Genomic DNA, 17,256 nt, shown 5'->3' with positions numbered 1-17,256 from the left:
AATGATGCAATCAAGAGACTCAGTAAACATGGGCTGTATGAAGCTGTCGCCTGCGTGATACAGCGTACTGTTGTAGCCAGCATTTTGTATAATTAGTAAGAGCATACCCTAAAGTAACGATAAAAAGTATAGTAGAGTAACTACATACATCAGTAGCATCGTTGTTTGCTGTTATCAAGTATTATGTACCGCGTATTGTTGCACGTGCTAACATTCATGCAGCTGACAACACAGGAGATTTATTTACATTGGCATCATCACGAACATGAGTAATGTATTGTGCTATGATGTTATGACAGGTACAATGTCACTAGGCAATAGGAAGTTTTCAGCTCCGTTATAGTATGGTATATGCGGTCTGTCATTGATCAAAACTTTGTTACGTGATGTATGGCTGTATTTGTTTCTGAACTCTCCACTAGCTAAAGTGAAAAGAAAATCAGGTTCATTTATATGATTCCTGTAGACCACCAGGCAAAACCTACTCTGTCAGGGAAGCATCATTGTTTTTCATTTTTAATTCCAAAAGTATTTCTTATGTGGGGCATCGTATAGCAAATGCTAACTAATATTAGAGACAATAACCCCGATAACAGCCGTATATGAACTATCACAGGCACTCCTTTATTATAAGCCAAGGGAAAAGTGAAAGGTAGTTATGCTTCCAGAATTATGAACAAGACCATGTGGTAGGCAGAATTCCAAGATGGCCCCCAAGACTCACGCCCCCTGGTGTACACGCCCCACATAATCCCCTCCCCTTGCGTGTGGGCAGGACCGTGATGGATGGCACTCCCGTGATTAGATTACATGATAAGGCAAAGGTGAAAGGGTTTTCTAGATGTAAGTCCCTAATCAGTTGACTTTAAGTTAATTATTCTGTCTGGCCTGACCTAATCAGCCCATTTGAAGAAAATCTAGAGGGAGGGAGATTCTCTCGCTAGTCCTGAAGAAGCAGTTGCCATATTGTGAGAGGGGCACGTGGCTAGGGACTGGGGACAGTCTTTAGGAGACAAGCGTAACTTTCAGGAGACAGCCAACAAGAAAGTTAGGACCTCAGTCCTACAGTCACAAGGAACTGAATTCTACCAACAATCTGAAGGAGCTTGGAAGAGAATGCTGAGTTCCAGATGAGTGTAGCCCAGCAAACACCTTGATTTCGGTCTTATGCGACCCTGAGCAGAGAACTCAGTCACACCATGTCTGGGCTTCTGACCCACAGAAACTGAGATAATAAAGGAAGGTTGTTTCAGAATGCTAAGTTTATGGCAGTTTGTGACACAGCAATGGAAAACTAATACAGATAATATGGGTGACGTCCACAGCCTTTGAATCGATTCAGAAATAAAGCCTAGAACATCTAGGGCATTTCCCAAACTAAATGTAATATATTAGGTTGGTGCAAAAGTAATTGTGGTTTAAAAAGTTAAAAATAGTTGCAAAAACCGCAATTACTTTTGCACCAACCTAATAACATGCATACAGGCAGATGTTACTAGATGTGCCATGAAGAAAGGAAACCTTTTATTGCAGACCATGCCTGTTTACATTAGAAAAAAGGTGCTCGGTTCTATTGATACACAAGGAGTCAGGTTTTTTGTTGTGATCAACAGAAATAAGCTGGGTAACTCATGCAGAAGAAGAGAGTTTATGGAAAGGCTAGAGCTGAAGTCATGGAATCAAAGAGAAGGCTGAAGAAGCAATCTCAGAATGGACAGGAACCTGGAAACTCCTGGCGTCTCACTAGCAAGCAAAACCCTTATGGCTTCATTGCCATCAAAATGAAAGAATTTCCTCTGTTCTTTTCCCATCCCTACTGTTATCACATAACTCTGCTTGGGGTTCACAGTCTCAGCAAAGTGTGAGCAGCCTGGCATTTAGCCACAGGAGAGAGGACACCTGAATTAACAGACCTGCCAAGATCCACAAGATAGTCCCTCAAGGCCAATTGTAACCAGAAGGAGGGAGAATGGGGGGGCGGACCACCCAAAAGCAAAAGGGGTCCACAAAAGTAGGATGGGCTTGTAAATTTGGGGTATTATCTGAGTATGTCTCCTCTTCATTGGAGTGATAAAGGAAAGGGGAACTCACTCTTATAAGGAAAGGTGAAGAATTGGGAGCCCCTAAACTCCAAAACTTCAGGAAGGAGGACTGAGGAAGTAGAGATGAAATATGGGGTGGGGGGCGGGTGTGGAACTGCTGACATGGTAGAAGGCGGGGAAATGTGACCATTCTTTGTGAAACCCAAGATTTTGAACAGATTGAATGTTCTATGTGAGGGACAGAGAGGCGGAGCTTTGTGTGTGTGCCTGTGCAAATGAGAATAGATACTGAACCATGAAGGTTTATCCCCAGGGAATTAGCAGCAATTACAGAAGAGCTGACTTTCACAAGCTATGAAATCGGCTGGGGTCTGAGCCAGTAAGACCCTCTGAGAAAATGGGGCCTCAGCTGCCACTTAAGCTACTTGAGTTTGGCAAGTAGTGGATCCTAAATCCCCTCTTTGGAAGCTCATAATAAAATGAGCATATTATTAAAGGTTGTGTGCTCTGTTTGGGCATGACTGCTTAATTTTGTTCTATTTGTCATGGTTGCTATGGGCTGCTTATGGCTGTTTGCTCAGTTCAGTAAGTTATTGCTAAACGCTGCATTTATTGAGGGAGCCCTGTTATAGTTCCAGGGTTTATTTTCTGTCGTCCTTATGTGCATTCTCATTCTAAGGGAGTGAATGTTTAAGAATTTGGTGTGCACATTTATACTTTTCATGAACTGATGTATCCTGTTAACACAACTTGCTCCTTGATTTAATATATTTTATCAGGATTGACTAAATGTAAAGATCTTCATATAGCACATATTTATTCATTCAAACAATATTGATGTGCCAGCTACCATTCTAGGCACTGGGGGCACATCAGTGAAGAAAAGGGACTCAGATCCCTGTCCTCTCAGTGTGCATGCCTTGCGCGCGCGCACACACACACACACACACACACACACAGGACAAGGGGCTTTTTCTGCTCCTGGGACCCAGGGTCAAGACTATTCTGGGTTGGCCCTAAAATCATCAGCACAACCAATGTGTCAGCCCATCTCTCTCCTGTGTCTTACATATCTGCAAAATAACTAGGAAGACAGCATCTCAGGCAGTTACTTACCCACACACACACTCACACACACACACAACTTCTGAGAAGTCCTACAGTTTAAAAAAACTTGGGTGACTGTTTCGGACCTGTCCTAAACTTATTTGGACAAGGAACTTTTTTTTTTTCATTATACTTAAAACATTTTGTAGTCGTGTTTTATGTAGTATAGCACTCTGGGAAATGTTGACAAAGGCATAGCTGAACTGTGTGTACTTCAGAAAAAAAAATCCATAAATATCATTCGTTTCAGCATTTGGTAAGAGTCAGACAGCAGAGAGATTACTGATAAATTCTCTGCCATGGTCTGGGGTGCAGATATTCTTTGTTGCCACCTAAAGGGAAACTCATATGCTTCACTTGTCCAATAGGTAGGTGACTTTAGTGACTCCTGAGGCCTTGTCTGAGGCTGTTACTTGACTAGGTATCGATCCCACAGCTGCTGACAGGAAAAGGCTATTTCTAAGGGATTCTGGATCAAACAGTGCTACAATCAGATATGCACTGGTCTCTTACTGTATTGTGACTCTCTTAAGTCAGGCTCTGTGGATTTATATCTACCTCCGTCAGGGACCCAGAATGACCTAGCAAGTAGTAAGCAGACAACCCTTTCTGTTGGACTCTGGGGACTTTAAGAGACCATGTCCAGTTCTTTACACAAATATCTAGTGCCCACCACCTAGATGTGCTCAGCTGATTTCTCAGTCAGGATTGTTTTGACAAGGAGTATGAAACTTGGTTAAATGTTTGTACAGCTTTGAAGTGCTTGAGTAAAGAGGCACTTTGCTCTGATCCCAACACATTTCCTTACTTTACCCAGTTACTGCAAAGAACCTCACTTATTGTGTGGAAGCGTGGCTGAGTGCCTTTGCGGCATCATGGCACACTCCATCTGAGATGGGATAACCTGAGGTCCAGACCCTCAGGGTTACAGATGAATGTGTGATGAGAGAGGGAAAACAATTTGGGGTGATGCCATCCTTTGGGGGTACTGCCTGTGATGCTGTCTTCCTAGTTATTTTGAGGATACGTAAGACACAGGAGAGAGATGGGCTGACACATTGGTTGTGTTGACGATTTTAGGGCCAACCCAGAATAGTCTAGACCCTGGGTCTCAGGAGCAGAAACAGCCCTTTGTCCTTTGTGGTTCTGTGCCATGTGCTTCTTGTACTTCAATGACGACAATGCCTTATATCTGCACCTGGGTATAATTCATTCATCCTCCCTTGGAAAGCATAATGATTGCTTTGGGGGTCTCCAGGAAGAGCAGTTATGGTGGGTGTGTTTTCTTTTATACTTTGAAAGAAGGGTGTCCACCAGACGAACTGTTTCTAAAGCCTAATAATGAAAGAATATATTCTTCAGCACTATAGAATGCTCATGGTGAAAAGATCATTAGCTTTACCAATGAGGGAACGGAGGCTTGAGGGACTGATGGATTTATCCAAACCTCCTTATTGGTGGATGAGCTGAAATTATATCCTGAGTTTCCTCAGGCCTGAAGGAAGCTTCTCTCTTTCTCAGTAAGGCTCATCCCAGCTTCTTGAGCTTAAGAACACTAGAGAGTACTTTAGCACTGCAGCTGGGGGGCCATTTTAAACAGCATAATCACCAAGAAAAAGCACAAAAATGCCAAAAACATAGCACTGAGTAGACTGTGAAAAGGACACTTGTTTACAGCATGAGAGCTGAAATGAGAAAGCAGAGCGTCTCCTTGTCCCACCTCAGCTGGGAATGTGGGCATCAGGCAATTCAAAATTTTGGCTGCTCTATGAACGACCATACATGGCTGTGAACATGCTGTGAGTTTTGATTTTGGGGTTACAATTACATTTTAGTTAGTAGATGAATTTGCAAACACGGAATCCATGAATACCAACTTTATCTCTTATTTCGAGGTGGCACATATACACCAGGCAATTAGGGAGGCACAGGGAAGCGAATGAAGGCTGCCATCTCTTGGGAGTTTCCTGGGTACCAGGCACCCTGCTGAGCACCTTATATTTGCTGGGCTGACCACACGGCCCGGTGAACCAAAACGTTTAGAGAGAAGAGTGCCTCCTCTTGCTTTGGTGTATCCCCATCTTATAAACCAAGACTTGACCCATGAGCATGAAGAATCCTGGGTGGGGATAGAAAGGGCAGTTCATTTAGTCTGAACAGCTGGGAACCAGAATTCCAGAGTCCCCAAATTCTGCCAACCTTGGGACAAATGCAGGGAAGATGCAAGGCATCACGGAATACCAAATGTCCCTCTGCCCCACCCCAGCTTCCAGTCTGTCCAGAACCACTAAATCCTACTGATTTTCCATGTTCTCTGCTGTTTCCAATGCTCATGTTTAGGTAGATAGAAGGGGGTGTCTGAGTCACTATGAGGCACACACATGGAATTTCTGTTATTAAACCTGAGCCTAAGATGGACTTTAATGAGAGAGGCATCCAGATAAAGCTCTGGCTCAGTGCCATTGGAAGAACTTTATTTCTCAATGTTTGTCCTTCAGCTCAGCCTTGGATGTACCTGCCTGGCGGGTGTACTGAACTAACTCTTGAATCTAGCATTTCCTTGTCTTTGCGTTTGTTTGAATTGAAAACCTATTTTACAGGAGTGGATGGGAGGATCTTTTTGGAATTGCCTTAAATCGTCTCTCCGTACTCCAGTGGCTTCTCTAGAACGTTGACAGTGCCCCAGGAAGAATATAGGGACCTTCCACCTTCCCCAGGGCCAGCTTGCAGTCTTGGATTTCAGGGCCTCTGGAAACATCTGGTCTTGGTTCTCACCTGGTGACACAGCATAGACTTTATAAAGATAAACAGTGTAATATTACACCTGAGGAAACAAGGATATAATAAAATGGCCTACTTAAGGAAGTAGTAAAGGAAAACAGAAATGGGAACATTCTCGAAATTTTGTGAAAAGGAGTCTGAATCAGAAATAATTTCAGCTTTTCCCACTGGGTGGTGCTTTTATTTAATTTTACTATAGGCTTCCAGTCTCAGGGCAGGTCCGCCATCCAAGTCAGTTCTGGGCATTACCCTTGGAAAATTCTGAAGAGTTGGGGGGAGATTTACTGGTGAAATGTTCGTGCTTTTTACACTCATTGAATATGTTTCTTAGAGGATTCTTTTCCCCTGCTCTGTTTGCTTGTTACCATCATTCCTGTAAGGACTGAATACTTGAGTACAAAGTTTTTCTCATAGCCATAGTTTCATACCTAGTGTTGTGCCTGGCAAAGAGTGGGTGCTTCATGATTATATTCCCACTGATTGAGTGCGTGAATGAAGGAGTTAAGGTTATAGCAGTGCTCTACTTGGACGCACTTAATTAGAAATTATCCATCTATACCAGGTCTTGGCTAACGCTTTCTGTCAAGGGTCAGAGTAAGTATTCTAGGCTTTGTGGACCATACAGGCTCCATTGCAACAACAGGACGCTGCCACTATAGTGGTGAAATCAGCCGGACAGTATGGCAGGGTGTGGCTGTGTTCTGATTGAACTTCATTTATAAAGAGGGGAATAAGCTATATTTGGCCCATGGCTGTAGTTTACTCTGATCTGTACAAAAGCACACACAGGCACCATACACACCTTAGAGGTCACTGTATTGAAGAGAAGAGACTTTGAGAATCTGTGAATGGCAGAGACAATACTAGGTATTCACAAATCCTGCTTCACTTTCCACCTGAGCACAGGAAGACCACATTTCCCAGCTTCCTTTACACTCAGATGGCGCCTTATGACTAGTTGTGCCCAATGAACTGTGTGTTCAGAAATTAAGTCCACCATGTTCAGACCTGGAGTGTAAAACATCCAGCCAACTGCTACAAGCTCTCCTCCTTCATCTGCTGAGTGCGGATAATCCAGTGCAGGACTCCAGGGCCCTGGGAGTTGTCAAAGCCACTTGATGGGGAGCCTGGGTCTCTGGATAACTGTATGGAGCAGAGTCCTCTCCACTTCCACCCTCGGCTCATATTGACTGAGAAGGAGTGTAAAATAAACCTGTGTGTGTTGTTAAAGCACTGAAATTTTGGGGTCGTTAGCCTACTCTCTCTGATAATACCATGTTTGAGCTCAGATAAGGATAAAGGAAAGAAACTAAAACATAAGAGCTCAGAGCCCTTCTCTCCACAGCTGTCTGCCTCCTGCCTGGTAAATCCGTGGTTTTTGATTGGAGAGAAGGGGAATGAGAAGATTTGGGTGCTCACACTCTTAGAAAGTGTGTGTATAGGAAGTGGCAGTGCAGTTTGGGTGTGAGAAACTGGAACCTTGAGGAGGGAACCACTGGGAGGTAGGATGTGGGAGACAAAAAATGAGACCAGGGATAAGTGCTTTTTAATAAAATTATACGTGAAACACACTAACCCTCGTACCCAAATGTGGTCTGGTACCTTCAGTACAATGGTTCATCTCTGTGCTAGCTTAGGACTCCCCCATCCTAACATTGTTCGTGTGTGTGTGTGTGTGTGTGTGTGTAAAGTAACATATGATAGCCTCTATAATAAGTCACCAAAATTTCGGTGCCTTAGCAAAATACTTCCCAGTCACATCCATCTCAGTCCAATGAGATGGGTGGTGGGATGTGCTCCACACAGTACTTGAGAGATCCAGGTTCCTTTCTCCTCGAGGGTCCCCTCCGCCTGGCCTTCGTTGTCTTCCCCTTTCAGCTGAGAAATGGGCAGAGAACGGGTGGAGGAGAATTGCATGGGAAGTTTTGAAGGCCAGGCCTGGGGCTGGTGTGTATCACTTTAGCCCAAATCCCATGGCTCAGAACTCAGTTATGTGGTCCCACTTGACTGCAAGGGTGGCAGGAAATGCAGCACAACCTGTGAGCCCAGAGGAAAATGAAACAGGATTGGTGGACCCACAGCAGTTTCTGTCTTACTGGGAAAACAGTTGGAGCTTCTGACAACCAACTTTACAAATAAATATTTGGAACCAACCTGTTCTTGAACTGAGACCTTGCTAGTGCTTTTTGTCACTGTAAACCTTTAGTTATGCCTCATTGTCTGGAAGAGGCCATACACATAATCCAATGCCAAAAAAAGAAGAAGATTTCTTACAGTTAATTGTGATGCTACAGAAAGCAAACAGGGGAGCAAAGCATTTATTACTTTCCCTGTCAGGAAGGGGAGGGTGGGGTATCTTTTGGTTTAGGAGCTCCCTGCAGCCCTGCCTCTCTGGTCTCTCTCCTTTGTCTGCTCCTCTGCTTTCCCTGCCGGTCCTGCCTTCTCAACATCAGCGCCTCACAGCCATTCCTGGCTTTATCTGGGGAGGACCCGGGTGGGTTCTGGCACAGGCCCTGCCAGTCCTCCCAGCAGATTCTGCAGACAAGCACAGGCACAAAAGAGACCGATCTTTCTGTTGCTAATTTGAACTGTCTTTTATGACAAAATTCTGATGTGCTCAAAAAACTAAAATAACTCATTTTAACTAGGGGAGGAGGTGGGGGGAGCAAAATGGTGACAGGGACAGAAAGTCCCATCTTGCTATATCACATGACCATATTATATGGCCTCTGGACACATGCAGTTAAACTGGCCCAAAACAAATGATTATCTGAGAGGCAGCTTCCATTGGCCAAATATACTCATTCCTTTCTTTTGGCGGGGTGGAGGCATACATGTGGTCATGGAGGGAGGGAGCATTCCGATGCTATTGGTAAAATGTTCAGTCACCTGGGGCCACAGGGGCTTCAGGTGCTTTCCAAAGCATCTGAGCGGAAGGAATGTATGTGAAAGGTGATAATGGAAAGAGCTGATCTGGTGCCCGCCGTTTCGCACGGCCGTCTTTAGCAAGCACAGTCAGGAATCCACATATATGAACACAGGAAGAGGGGACGCAGCCCCCCTCTTCTTGCGAACATCAGGCCCACCTCTGGTGGGAAATCTTGGCCCATCCGCTCACTCAAGCCTAATTGAAATGTCTCCCTTTCTTTGATCTCTTAGCATTTGTGTGTGGATCTGACTGTAGTAGTTCCCACCAAAAGGCATAGCTGTCATTTTGAAATCCTCAAGGGCAGGGTCACAGTCATATTCAGATGTGAGTCCTGGATCTGGCATGAAGCAGGTATGAGATACTGAGCACTGGATGGTGACTGAGTCTGGCTGCCAGTGCCCACCTAATTTGGGGCCATTTAGGTCACCCCGACTGAGGTCTAAGATGCTAAAACCACCTGGGCCTAAGGTTATAGGGGATTTTACCCCTATATAGAATTGAATGTACCAGAATGGAAGGTCCTATGTATCAATTTTGGTTCAATCAGGAAATCAGAGTTGCTCAGAGTGATATGGATAATACATGTATTGTGGGGAGGGTGCTGTATATAACTGGTGGAGATGTGAAGAAGGAGTTGGAAGACTGGTGCCTCTGCAGTCTGGTGTTGGTCAGTAGGGATGGCAGGCAGGGAGAAAGCTGGATTTGAAGTGGGCAGCGTAAAGACAAACTAGAGCCTGCAGAGATAAACCAGAACCTGTGAAGGTAAAATTGACCCCATGGGGACAAAGTGGAACCTGCACGTGTCTCTCACCACCTCCGTGTTGGCAATGCAGGTGATTTGTAGGAGAAGATGGCATCCTTTGCCATGGACCTGCACGTGTGTCTGCCCCAGGACATGGAGAAGTTGCCCCAGGATTTGGAGAAGCTGAAGGAGAAGATCCTTAGTGGGAGATGGGGGTGCTGAGGGCCAGGATGCTGTCACTAACGTTGACCAGAAAATCAGCCACCATGTGAGCTGACAAGAGCTCTGACCTTCAGAGCATAACAGCCATTGTTCACCTCTGATTCCCCAATCTCTTTCAAATTTCTCTTGTGTGAGAAGATGGATGTTAGAGAAGATGGTAGTCATTTCACAATATATGTAAATCAAACCATCACTCTGTATGCTTTAAACTTATATAGTGACGTAAGTCAATTATTTCAATAAGACGGGGGACAAATAAAATAAAAATTAAAATGTGAAAAAGAAATTCCCTATATGTAAAAAAACAAAAGAAAAGTTTCTTTTATCGCAAACCCTAACCCAGAAGTGTATGACAGGGAAGGAAGTTCTGGGAAATGTCATTACAGCTTAGCGAAGTTGACACAGTTCAAGGCCACAGGTTCCATCTCTCCATTGCATTATTAACACTCAGTGTGGCTGCAGATGTTTGTGCCAAAGTAATTTATTGCAGGAGCCTTTGGAAAGAATCTTTTTAGTGAAACCCACTTAGGTTTTGACTGACAGGAAAAGATAAAGTAACTTGGCCTTTCATGCCAACACTTGGTGGCCAGTGAATTCTGTTACTTATTTTTGTTGGAGAAAAAATGAGGACGACACATATTGGAGTAGAAATAAAGATTTTTTTTTTGTTTTGAATCTTGGATTAGGTTAGAAAAGCTTACTTTCCTAGTGGAAGATTGCCTTTCTACAAGGAGAAATCTCATAGCTTGAGACCAGCGATTGAGTATTTAAATGTCTGCATAATGAGTGGGGTGCGCTGGTGGCATGGTGGCCGATGGTGTGCCCCTAAAGAATCTGGAATCTCATCAAAAGAAGCTGGAAACCTTAATAATGAAACCTTAATAAGTAAATGGTCGCTTTTGTAAATATTCTATTAATAGATGTATTTGCAAACAGGCAATATTCTATAGTTATTTTGAATCTAGGGCGCTACGTGTGTCCCTAAGGTCCAATTTGTTGATTATGAGGTTTGAATTGTCTGTATGTCCACTGAATTTTGTGTTTCTTTCTTCTGTCAGTTATGAGAGAGGTAAGTTAATATTTCCAGTAAGATGAAGATTTGTCTATTTTGCCATTTAGATCTAAGAAATTTTGCTCTTTATATTTTGAGCCTATGGTGTTAACTGCACAGAACTTTAGAACTATGATGTCTTTCTGAACCTTTTTGTCATTTGAATTATCCCCATCTCTAGTTATTTTAACCTTAAAGTCTACTTTTTTCAGCTTTATTGAGGTATTATTGATAAATAAACCTTCAAGTCTACTTTTATGTTAATAGAGAGACTCCAGCTTCCTTTGGGTTAGTGTTTGCATGGTATATCTTTTTCTATCTTGTTAATTGTTGCCTCTTTTTTTTTTTTTTTTTTGAAGTTGTCTTCTTAAGCTTGGTTATTTTTGTTGGTGTGCCAGACACATGTGAAACAGTAATTTGAGGGTGAGGAAGATGTTGTCTTCCAAACTCCAAAAAGGAATTTCCTTTTCTTCTGCCAGGTATCTGGGGATATTCAATTCTGAGATTGTGATGATTTCAAGATGAGTTGCAACCCCCAAAGGGCTGCTCTTTGGGATCCCAACCCAGAGCCAGAGGGCTTCTCAGGGGCTTTTGCTCTTGCTAACCCTTACACTTCAATCCCTGTCACCTTAGCCCCATGATATTGACAGAGGAGCTACCCTACCTCCCACTGCCCCTTCCAGAATAAGCAGAACCCCAGGGAGAAAGGCTTCGCAAGTGCTGGGGTCAACTCCTTGCATGCCATTTTTTCCCTGTATTCTGGACCACCAATTATTTACTTTTTCATTAGTTTTCTGATATTTTTAAAGCATATTTAGGAAAATATTATGTCCACCATTTCTAGCTGTCCTTAGTGGAAGAGTTGATCCAAATTTGCTAGTCTTTCTTTACCAGAAGCAGAAGTTCCTCATTCTTTTCTGGAGAAAAAGCTCCTTTCTCTAGTATAGTTGACTGGCATTTTCTTTTGAATGTTGAAGATGCCTTAAAAGCTGATGTTCATGGAGCACTGTAATTTTCCTTTATAATTTTTGTTTAATAGGATAGGTAGTGTAATTCTAGATCTTGATGTAGATGTTAAAGTAAGTAGGGGTGATTGTATAAAAGTCAGAAATACTATGTTACAGGGAACTTTCATTTTCAATCACAGGTTTCATTTTAACCTCACTTGTTTTCACAAAACTTGTGAGGTTCATAGGTATTACGTATGACAGTAGATACTTGACATATTGTTAAATTAGGTTTTTATCACGTAGAATATGATAATGAATGTAGATTTTAATGAAAATGCTTAAATATCTGATGCAAGAACAAGAACTCTGGCTCCCTGACTAAGGGAAGAATCTTCCCCAGTCAGTGAGAAAGTCGGTCTTGGAGAAAAGCTCTGGGCCCTGTAGTCCTGGGTGGTTAATGGTGTAGAGGGTTTCCCAGCCAGGATCTGCTGGAGAACTGGGCTGCCCACTGGGCTCTGGCTTCCAGCCGGACGGGCTCGCTGGGCTCGACAGGGTCTGTCACCCAGGCAGCCGAGGATCCGTGTGTGAAACCAGCAAGGTGCCACTTCATGAGCAGCTCCTTTCACTGTCACCCTGGGAATTTCTGAGCGAAGCACACACGTAGGGCGTCTGTTTTCTGTGTTTCTCCTTCAGAGCAGTGAAAATGGTGGGGTTTTTTGAGAAAGGAAAAGAGGAAAAGCCAGCTATGAGCTCTGTGTTTGAGAAAACTGGTCATGTTTCTGTATCTGCTGAATTTGCTCCTGTAATATTTACTCCTTTGTGGTTTTCATTTTTTTTGCAATTCAATACACTCCTCTGGCATAGGACTCTCCCTTGAACGGCAGACCCATTTTACTCACCTGCTTCCTCGACATCTCTACTTAGATGGCAGCCACCTCAGACTCAGCATGTCCCCTACCCAAGTCACAGCATTTCCAAAAGCTGAACCTCTTCCAGCTTTTCTTCCCCTCTTTCCATGAGATGAAGAAGCCAGTCTTAAACGACACAAAACTGTTCCTACTTCGCGTAAGGGCCCCCCTGCTCTTAGAAGGTGGCACCGTAGAGTTAGTTTGAACAGCTTCTCAAAATGCTCATGCTCCTGTGTATGAAACTATTTAGATAAGCCAGAGAAAAATATGCACAATGCCCCACTTTTTGTAACACACAGACGTTAACAGTGTACAGTAAGTCCTTACTTGATGGTGTCTATAGGTTCCATGACTTTAAACGAAACTACATATAAGAAAACCAGTTTTACTAAAGGTTAATTGATGTAAACAAGAGTGAAGTTCCTGTGGCATCTCATCAACTTTACAACGAAATGATGTTTCAGAACATTATTCGAGGGCCTGCTGTACAAAAGTCATTCATGTCATATTTTAATAAAATTTATATTAAAAAACAGGTCGCTCTCTTCTTCGTTCCTCCCTATCCTTCATAGTATTTGTCCCTGGAATGTTCTCTGGGGATGGCTGTGCCATCTAGCAGCCATCCTCATGATGACGTGTGACTAAAGAGCATATCCTTGTCAGGCCATTCTTGACCAGAGTGACACAAGTGACTTCTCTGACTGCAGAAACTTTCAGATAAATGGAGACTAAATAGACAACTAAATGCATTATGTGACCCTTGATTGGGCAGGTAAAGGACATTAGTAGGATAATTGGCAAATTTTGGATGAGGTCTGAAGATTAGATTATAATAGTGTGTCAGTGTTAATTTCCTGATTTTGATCATTGTACTGTGATTATATAAGCGAATGTCCTTGTTTTTTAGGAAGTCACACTGAAAACTTTAGAGATAAAGAGACATAGTATCTGCAATTTCCTCTCAAATACTTTAAGTGTGTGTGTGTGTGTGTGTGTGTGTGTGTGTGTGCGTGTGCATACACTTGGAAGGAGAGGGGATGAATGATAAATCAAGGTAGTAAATTGTTAACATTTGGGCAATCTTGAAAGGCACAGAAGAACTCTTATACTATTTCCCCCACACTTTCACGAGTCTTAAATTATTTCAAAATCAGAAGTTAAAGAAAATGATCTTGACAGGTGGAAGAGCTACTAACCAGGAGACCTCTAAACTTGGAATACTTGAGTTCAGTCTGTTCCAAACCCATGTTCTACTGTTGGGTTTCCAAGGAGATGGAGTTCCCCTCTTCCATCAAGCCAGATTCCCTACGAAGTCCTCTCACTTGGCTGAACAGACAAAATGTCTTTCTCTCCTGGCTGAGCGCCCCTGGTTACCTGCCTGAAAGTTTAGGTCTGTGTCTGTCCCCAGATTCCATGCCCCAGCAGCCTGTGTAGAAGGCTGCATTCCTCTGTGATATTTCACTGGGATCCACTTTTTCTGATGACTGGAAGAGCCAGATGCTGGGTTTATCCATTGCAACATGTGTCAGTCAGGATAGAGCAGGTTATGCTGCAGTAACAAACTGCCACCGAAGCTCAGCTTACTTAACACAAGAAAAATTGATTTCTCACTCATGCTACATATGTATTATAGTGTGTTAGGAGGTCACTATGCTCATTAAAGAGCTAGTGAGTCATTTACCACATTCCCTTTCACCTGCTGTCGTGATTGTCATGAGACACAATTCAGCCTCCATCAGCCAGGCTTCCTGAGTGACTCAAGTTTCTTCCTCAAAGAGACAAATGTTGCTTCCACATTTCATGCACCATGGAGTACAATCCTACATTGTGTTTGTGAGAAGAGGCAGAAATATTTTTAACATCCCTGGTGGTTCTCACAGTGCTACCTCTTAGCAGTTATGCTGAATTTAATAGTTACATTTAGGAGAGCAGAATAAGAGGCAGGCACCTAAAGCGCAAAGATGCTGGCTTCCACCAGGGGCAGAGAGAGGAAGACAGATTGGCCAAGAGTCACCGGAGTATTTCCTCCTCTGAGAGACTTTCCTGTTCTCTAGCTCCTTGTGCAAACACCATGACCGGCAGAGGCTTCCATCCTGCCCTAGCATCTTTTGCTGTTATTTCCTTGTGATTTTTCTCTCAGATACATTTTTATGAGTGCCGCACATGTTTATTGGAACCCTGCATCTGGCCTGGATGGGCACCTGTTATTTGCCAGACACTGTGCTAGATTCTGGGGTATAAGGACCAATAAGACATTGGCTTTGCCCTCACGGCATTTCCTAACTTGTCAGGAAGACAGAGAGGAAACAGATACTTTAAATTTAGAGGGTATTGCTAAGCACAGGAGGAGAAGAGACCATCTGATCCCTTTGGGAGAAGGGAGGGTGGTGAGAAGAGGGGAGGAAGTGGGAGACAGCCCTTCTGCTCCATATAAATACTGCCCAGGTTCTCCATTTATCATTCTCTCTGGCTGAATAGGACACATAATACAAAATGTGCTAGTGGGCGGGTTAGAAATCATAGTTTAAGGGGTATCAATGTGTCCTGTTTTGCAAACAAGAAATATGTATTAGTCATGTTACAATAATAAGACTAATTCTACTTACACTTGGGTTCTTCTGAAAATCACTGGCTCCTTTTACCAGTGAGGATGCTGAGGCACGTAACTTGTTAGGATCCTTCAAGGTCCTAACTGCACTACTTAGAACTCAGGGCCCTGATTACCCTTCCTGGGTACTTCCCACTAACCCATCCTACCTTGGTCTTGTTTCAGAATCTACCTGCCTGAGGATCCTGCAGTCTAGGGGAAGAGTTTTTATCCACTCTTGTGATGGATGTGAGGCAAAGTTATGGTGATTTCATCACAGCCCTTGGTTGTGCTGGAGGCAGGTGAATCTAGGAGATCTCCCTGTTCTCTGGCTCCCTGTTGGACTATTAAGAGAATGAGCAATGCAAGTAAGAGCAACTTTTCAGGGGGTACCACATATACTCGAGGCCATCACAGCTGCCAAATGGATGCTGTGCTGACTCACAGCTGCCAGTGAATAGCCAGCTCTGCATGATGCAACTGCTGTGACGGGTGGCAAGATGGCCGAGCGAAGAAGGTGCCAGGCTTCTGTCTGTCTCGGCAGGATTCTCGTCTGCTGCAACTTGCAGCCAAGGATAGGATGCTGAGTCCGTGGGATCAGCACACGGACACGTTGTGGATGCAGACCAACCTTATCATTTTTATTTGCTAAGGTTTGGAAAGCTTTCTGGTCTTGTGCTAGCCTTCCATTGATTAAATGAGATAATGGATGTAGAATCCTTGGCACATACGAAGTGGGTAATACATAGTAACTGTGATAATAGTAATAATTGCAGTAATAATGATCTTAATTACTGCAATAATAGGGCAATGGTATTAGTGCAATAATTTTTTAATAATGATGGTAATGTAAATATACTAACAGTATAGCAATCAGTGGCATGGGGGTAGGGTTGTAATGGCAGTGGTTCTCCCAGTGGGAGCTTTATCAGTGACACAGGATAATAAAAAGCATACTGTAGTAGAACTCTCTGTACTTTCTGCTCAGTTTCGCTGTAAATCTAAAACTGCTCTAAAAAAGTAATTATTTTTTTTTTTAATGAAGGAAAGAGGAAAAAGAAAGCAGACGGGCGATTAGTTGGTGTTACTATTGTTTTTCAATCCTCTAAAGACAATGCATTCCCTTATTGCTTCCACCCACTTCTACTTTCTCTCCCTTGGTATCTCACTGACAATAATAACTGGTTATTTTTAAATTGCTCCATTAGCTATGCAGAGATTCAAATGATAGCTTATTAACGAGGAAGAAAAGTTTCTTAGTACTATGATGATCATTCCAGTGTTTCTCTAGTCACGACTGGGTGTTGAATGCTGGTGAAACTGGCCCCTGAGTACTGCTGGGGCTGAAAGCCACAGGTGTCGGGTTCAGTGGTTCTCTCCACTGAGTTACACAGACACATCGTCTCCACTCTACGTGGCTGCAGCTGAGGGGACCACCTACTACATCCCAGCTCCTAGGGAGATCTTCCCTGACCCACGAACCAGGGCAAGTCTTGTCACCAATGGGTTGGCTTCCTTTCCTTTGCCTAATGAAAGGTTCTCTTTCCTTTGAGTAGGAAAATGCTCAGCTAATCAGAGAGGTGGAAGTAGACAAGGTCTGTGCGCTCCCTAGGGACCAGGCAGAAGCCATCAAGCAGCTCTGGCTGGACCCAGGAATCCAGGAGTGTTACGACAGGAGGAGGGAGTACCAGCTGTCAGACTCTGCCAAATAGTGAGTACAGAGCCCTGGGCGTGGCTGCCCAAAGGGCTTTCAGTCAAGCATGCTACATGTACTTCAAAGCATGTACAGGAGCTGCTTCTAGCTCACCAACACTACCTCCCTCCCGCTCGTCTGTATCCTCTCTTACTTCTTGGTGTGTCTCTTCCCACTTCCTAAAACCTTCAGTCCCCTTCTGTATCTCAGATCTCTACTTGCCCATACCTGCCTTTCCTCATCA

The 17,256-nt window shown here is 43.5% G+C and overlaps 1 protein-coding gene across 1 annotated transcript in view; it reads left to right on the top strand.

Moving 5' to 3' along the window:
• Positions 1–17,256, top strand: part of GNA14 (G protein subunit alpha 14) — a 159,832-nt gene that overhangs the window by 133,014 nt on the left and 9,562 nt on the right. Inside the window, exon 3 of the mRNA XM_033123814.1 lies at positions 16,876–17,030. Coding sequence (XP_032979705.1) covers positions 16,876–17,030 — 155 coding nt within the window. The remainder of the gene's footprint in view (positions 1–16,875; positions 17,031–17,256) is intronic.

This window comes from Rhinolophus ferrumequinum, chromosome 12, assembly GCF_004115265.2.
Source record: "Rhinolophus ferrumequinum isolate MPI-CBG mRhiFer1 chromosome 12, mRhiFer1_v1.p, whole genome shotgun sequence".
NCBI classification, from domain to species: Eukaryota; Metazoa; Chordata; class Mammalia; order Chiroptera; family Rhinolophidae; genus Rhinolophus; species Rhinolophus ferrumequinum.
The sequence above is the reverse complement of the archived record's forward strand: the minus strand, read 5'-3'. Positions and strand labels throughout refer to the sequence as shown.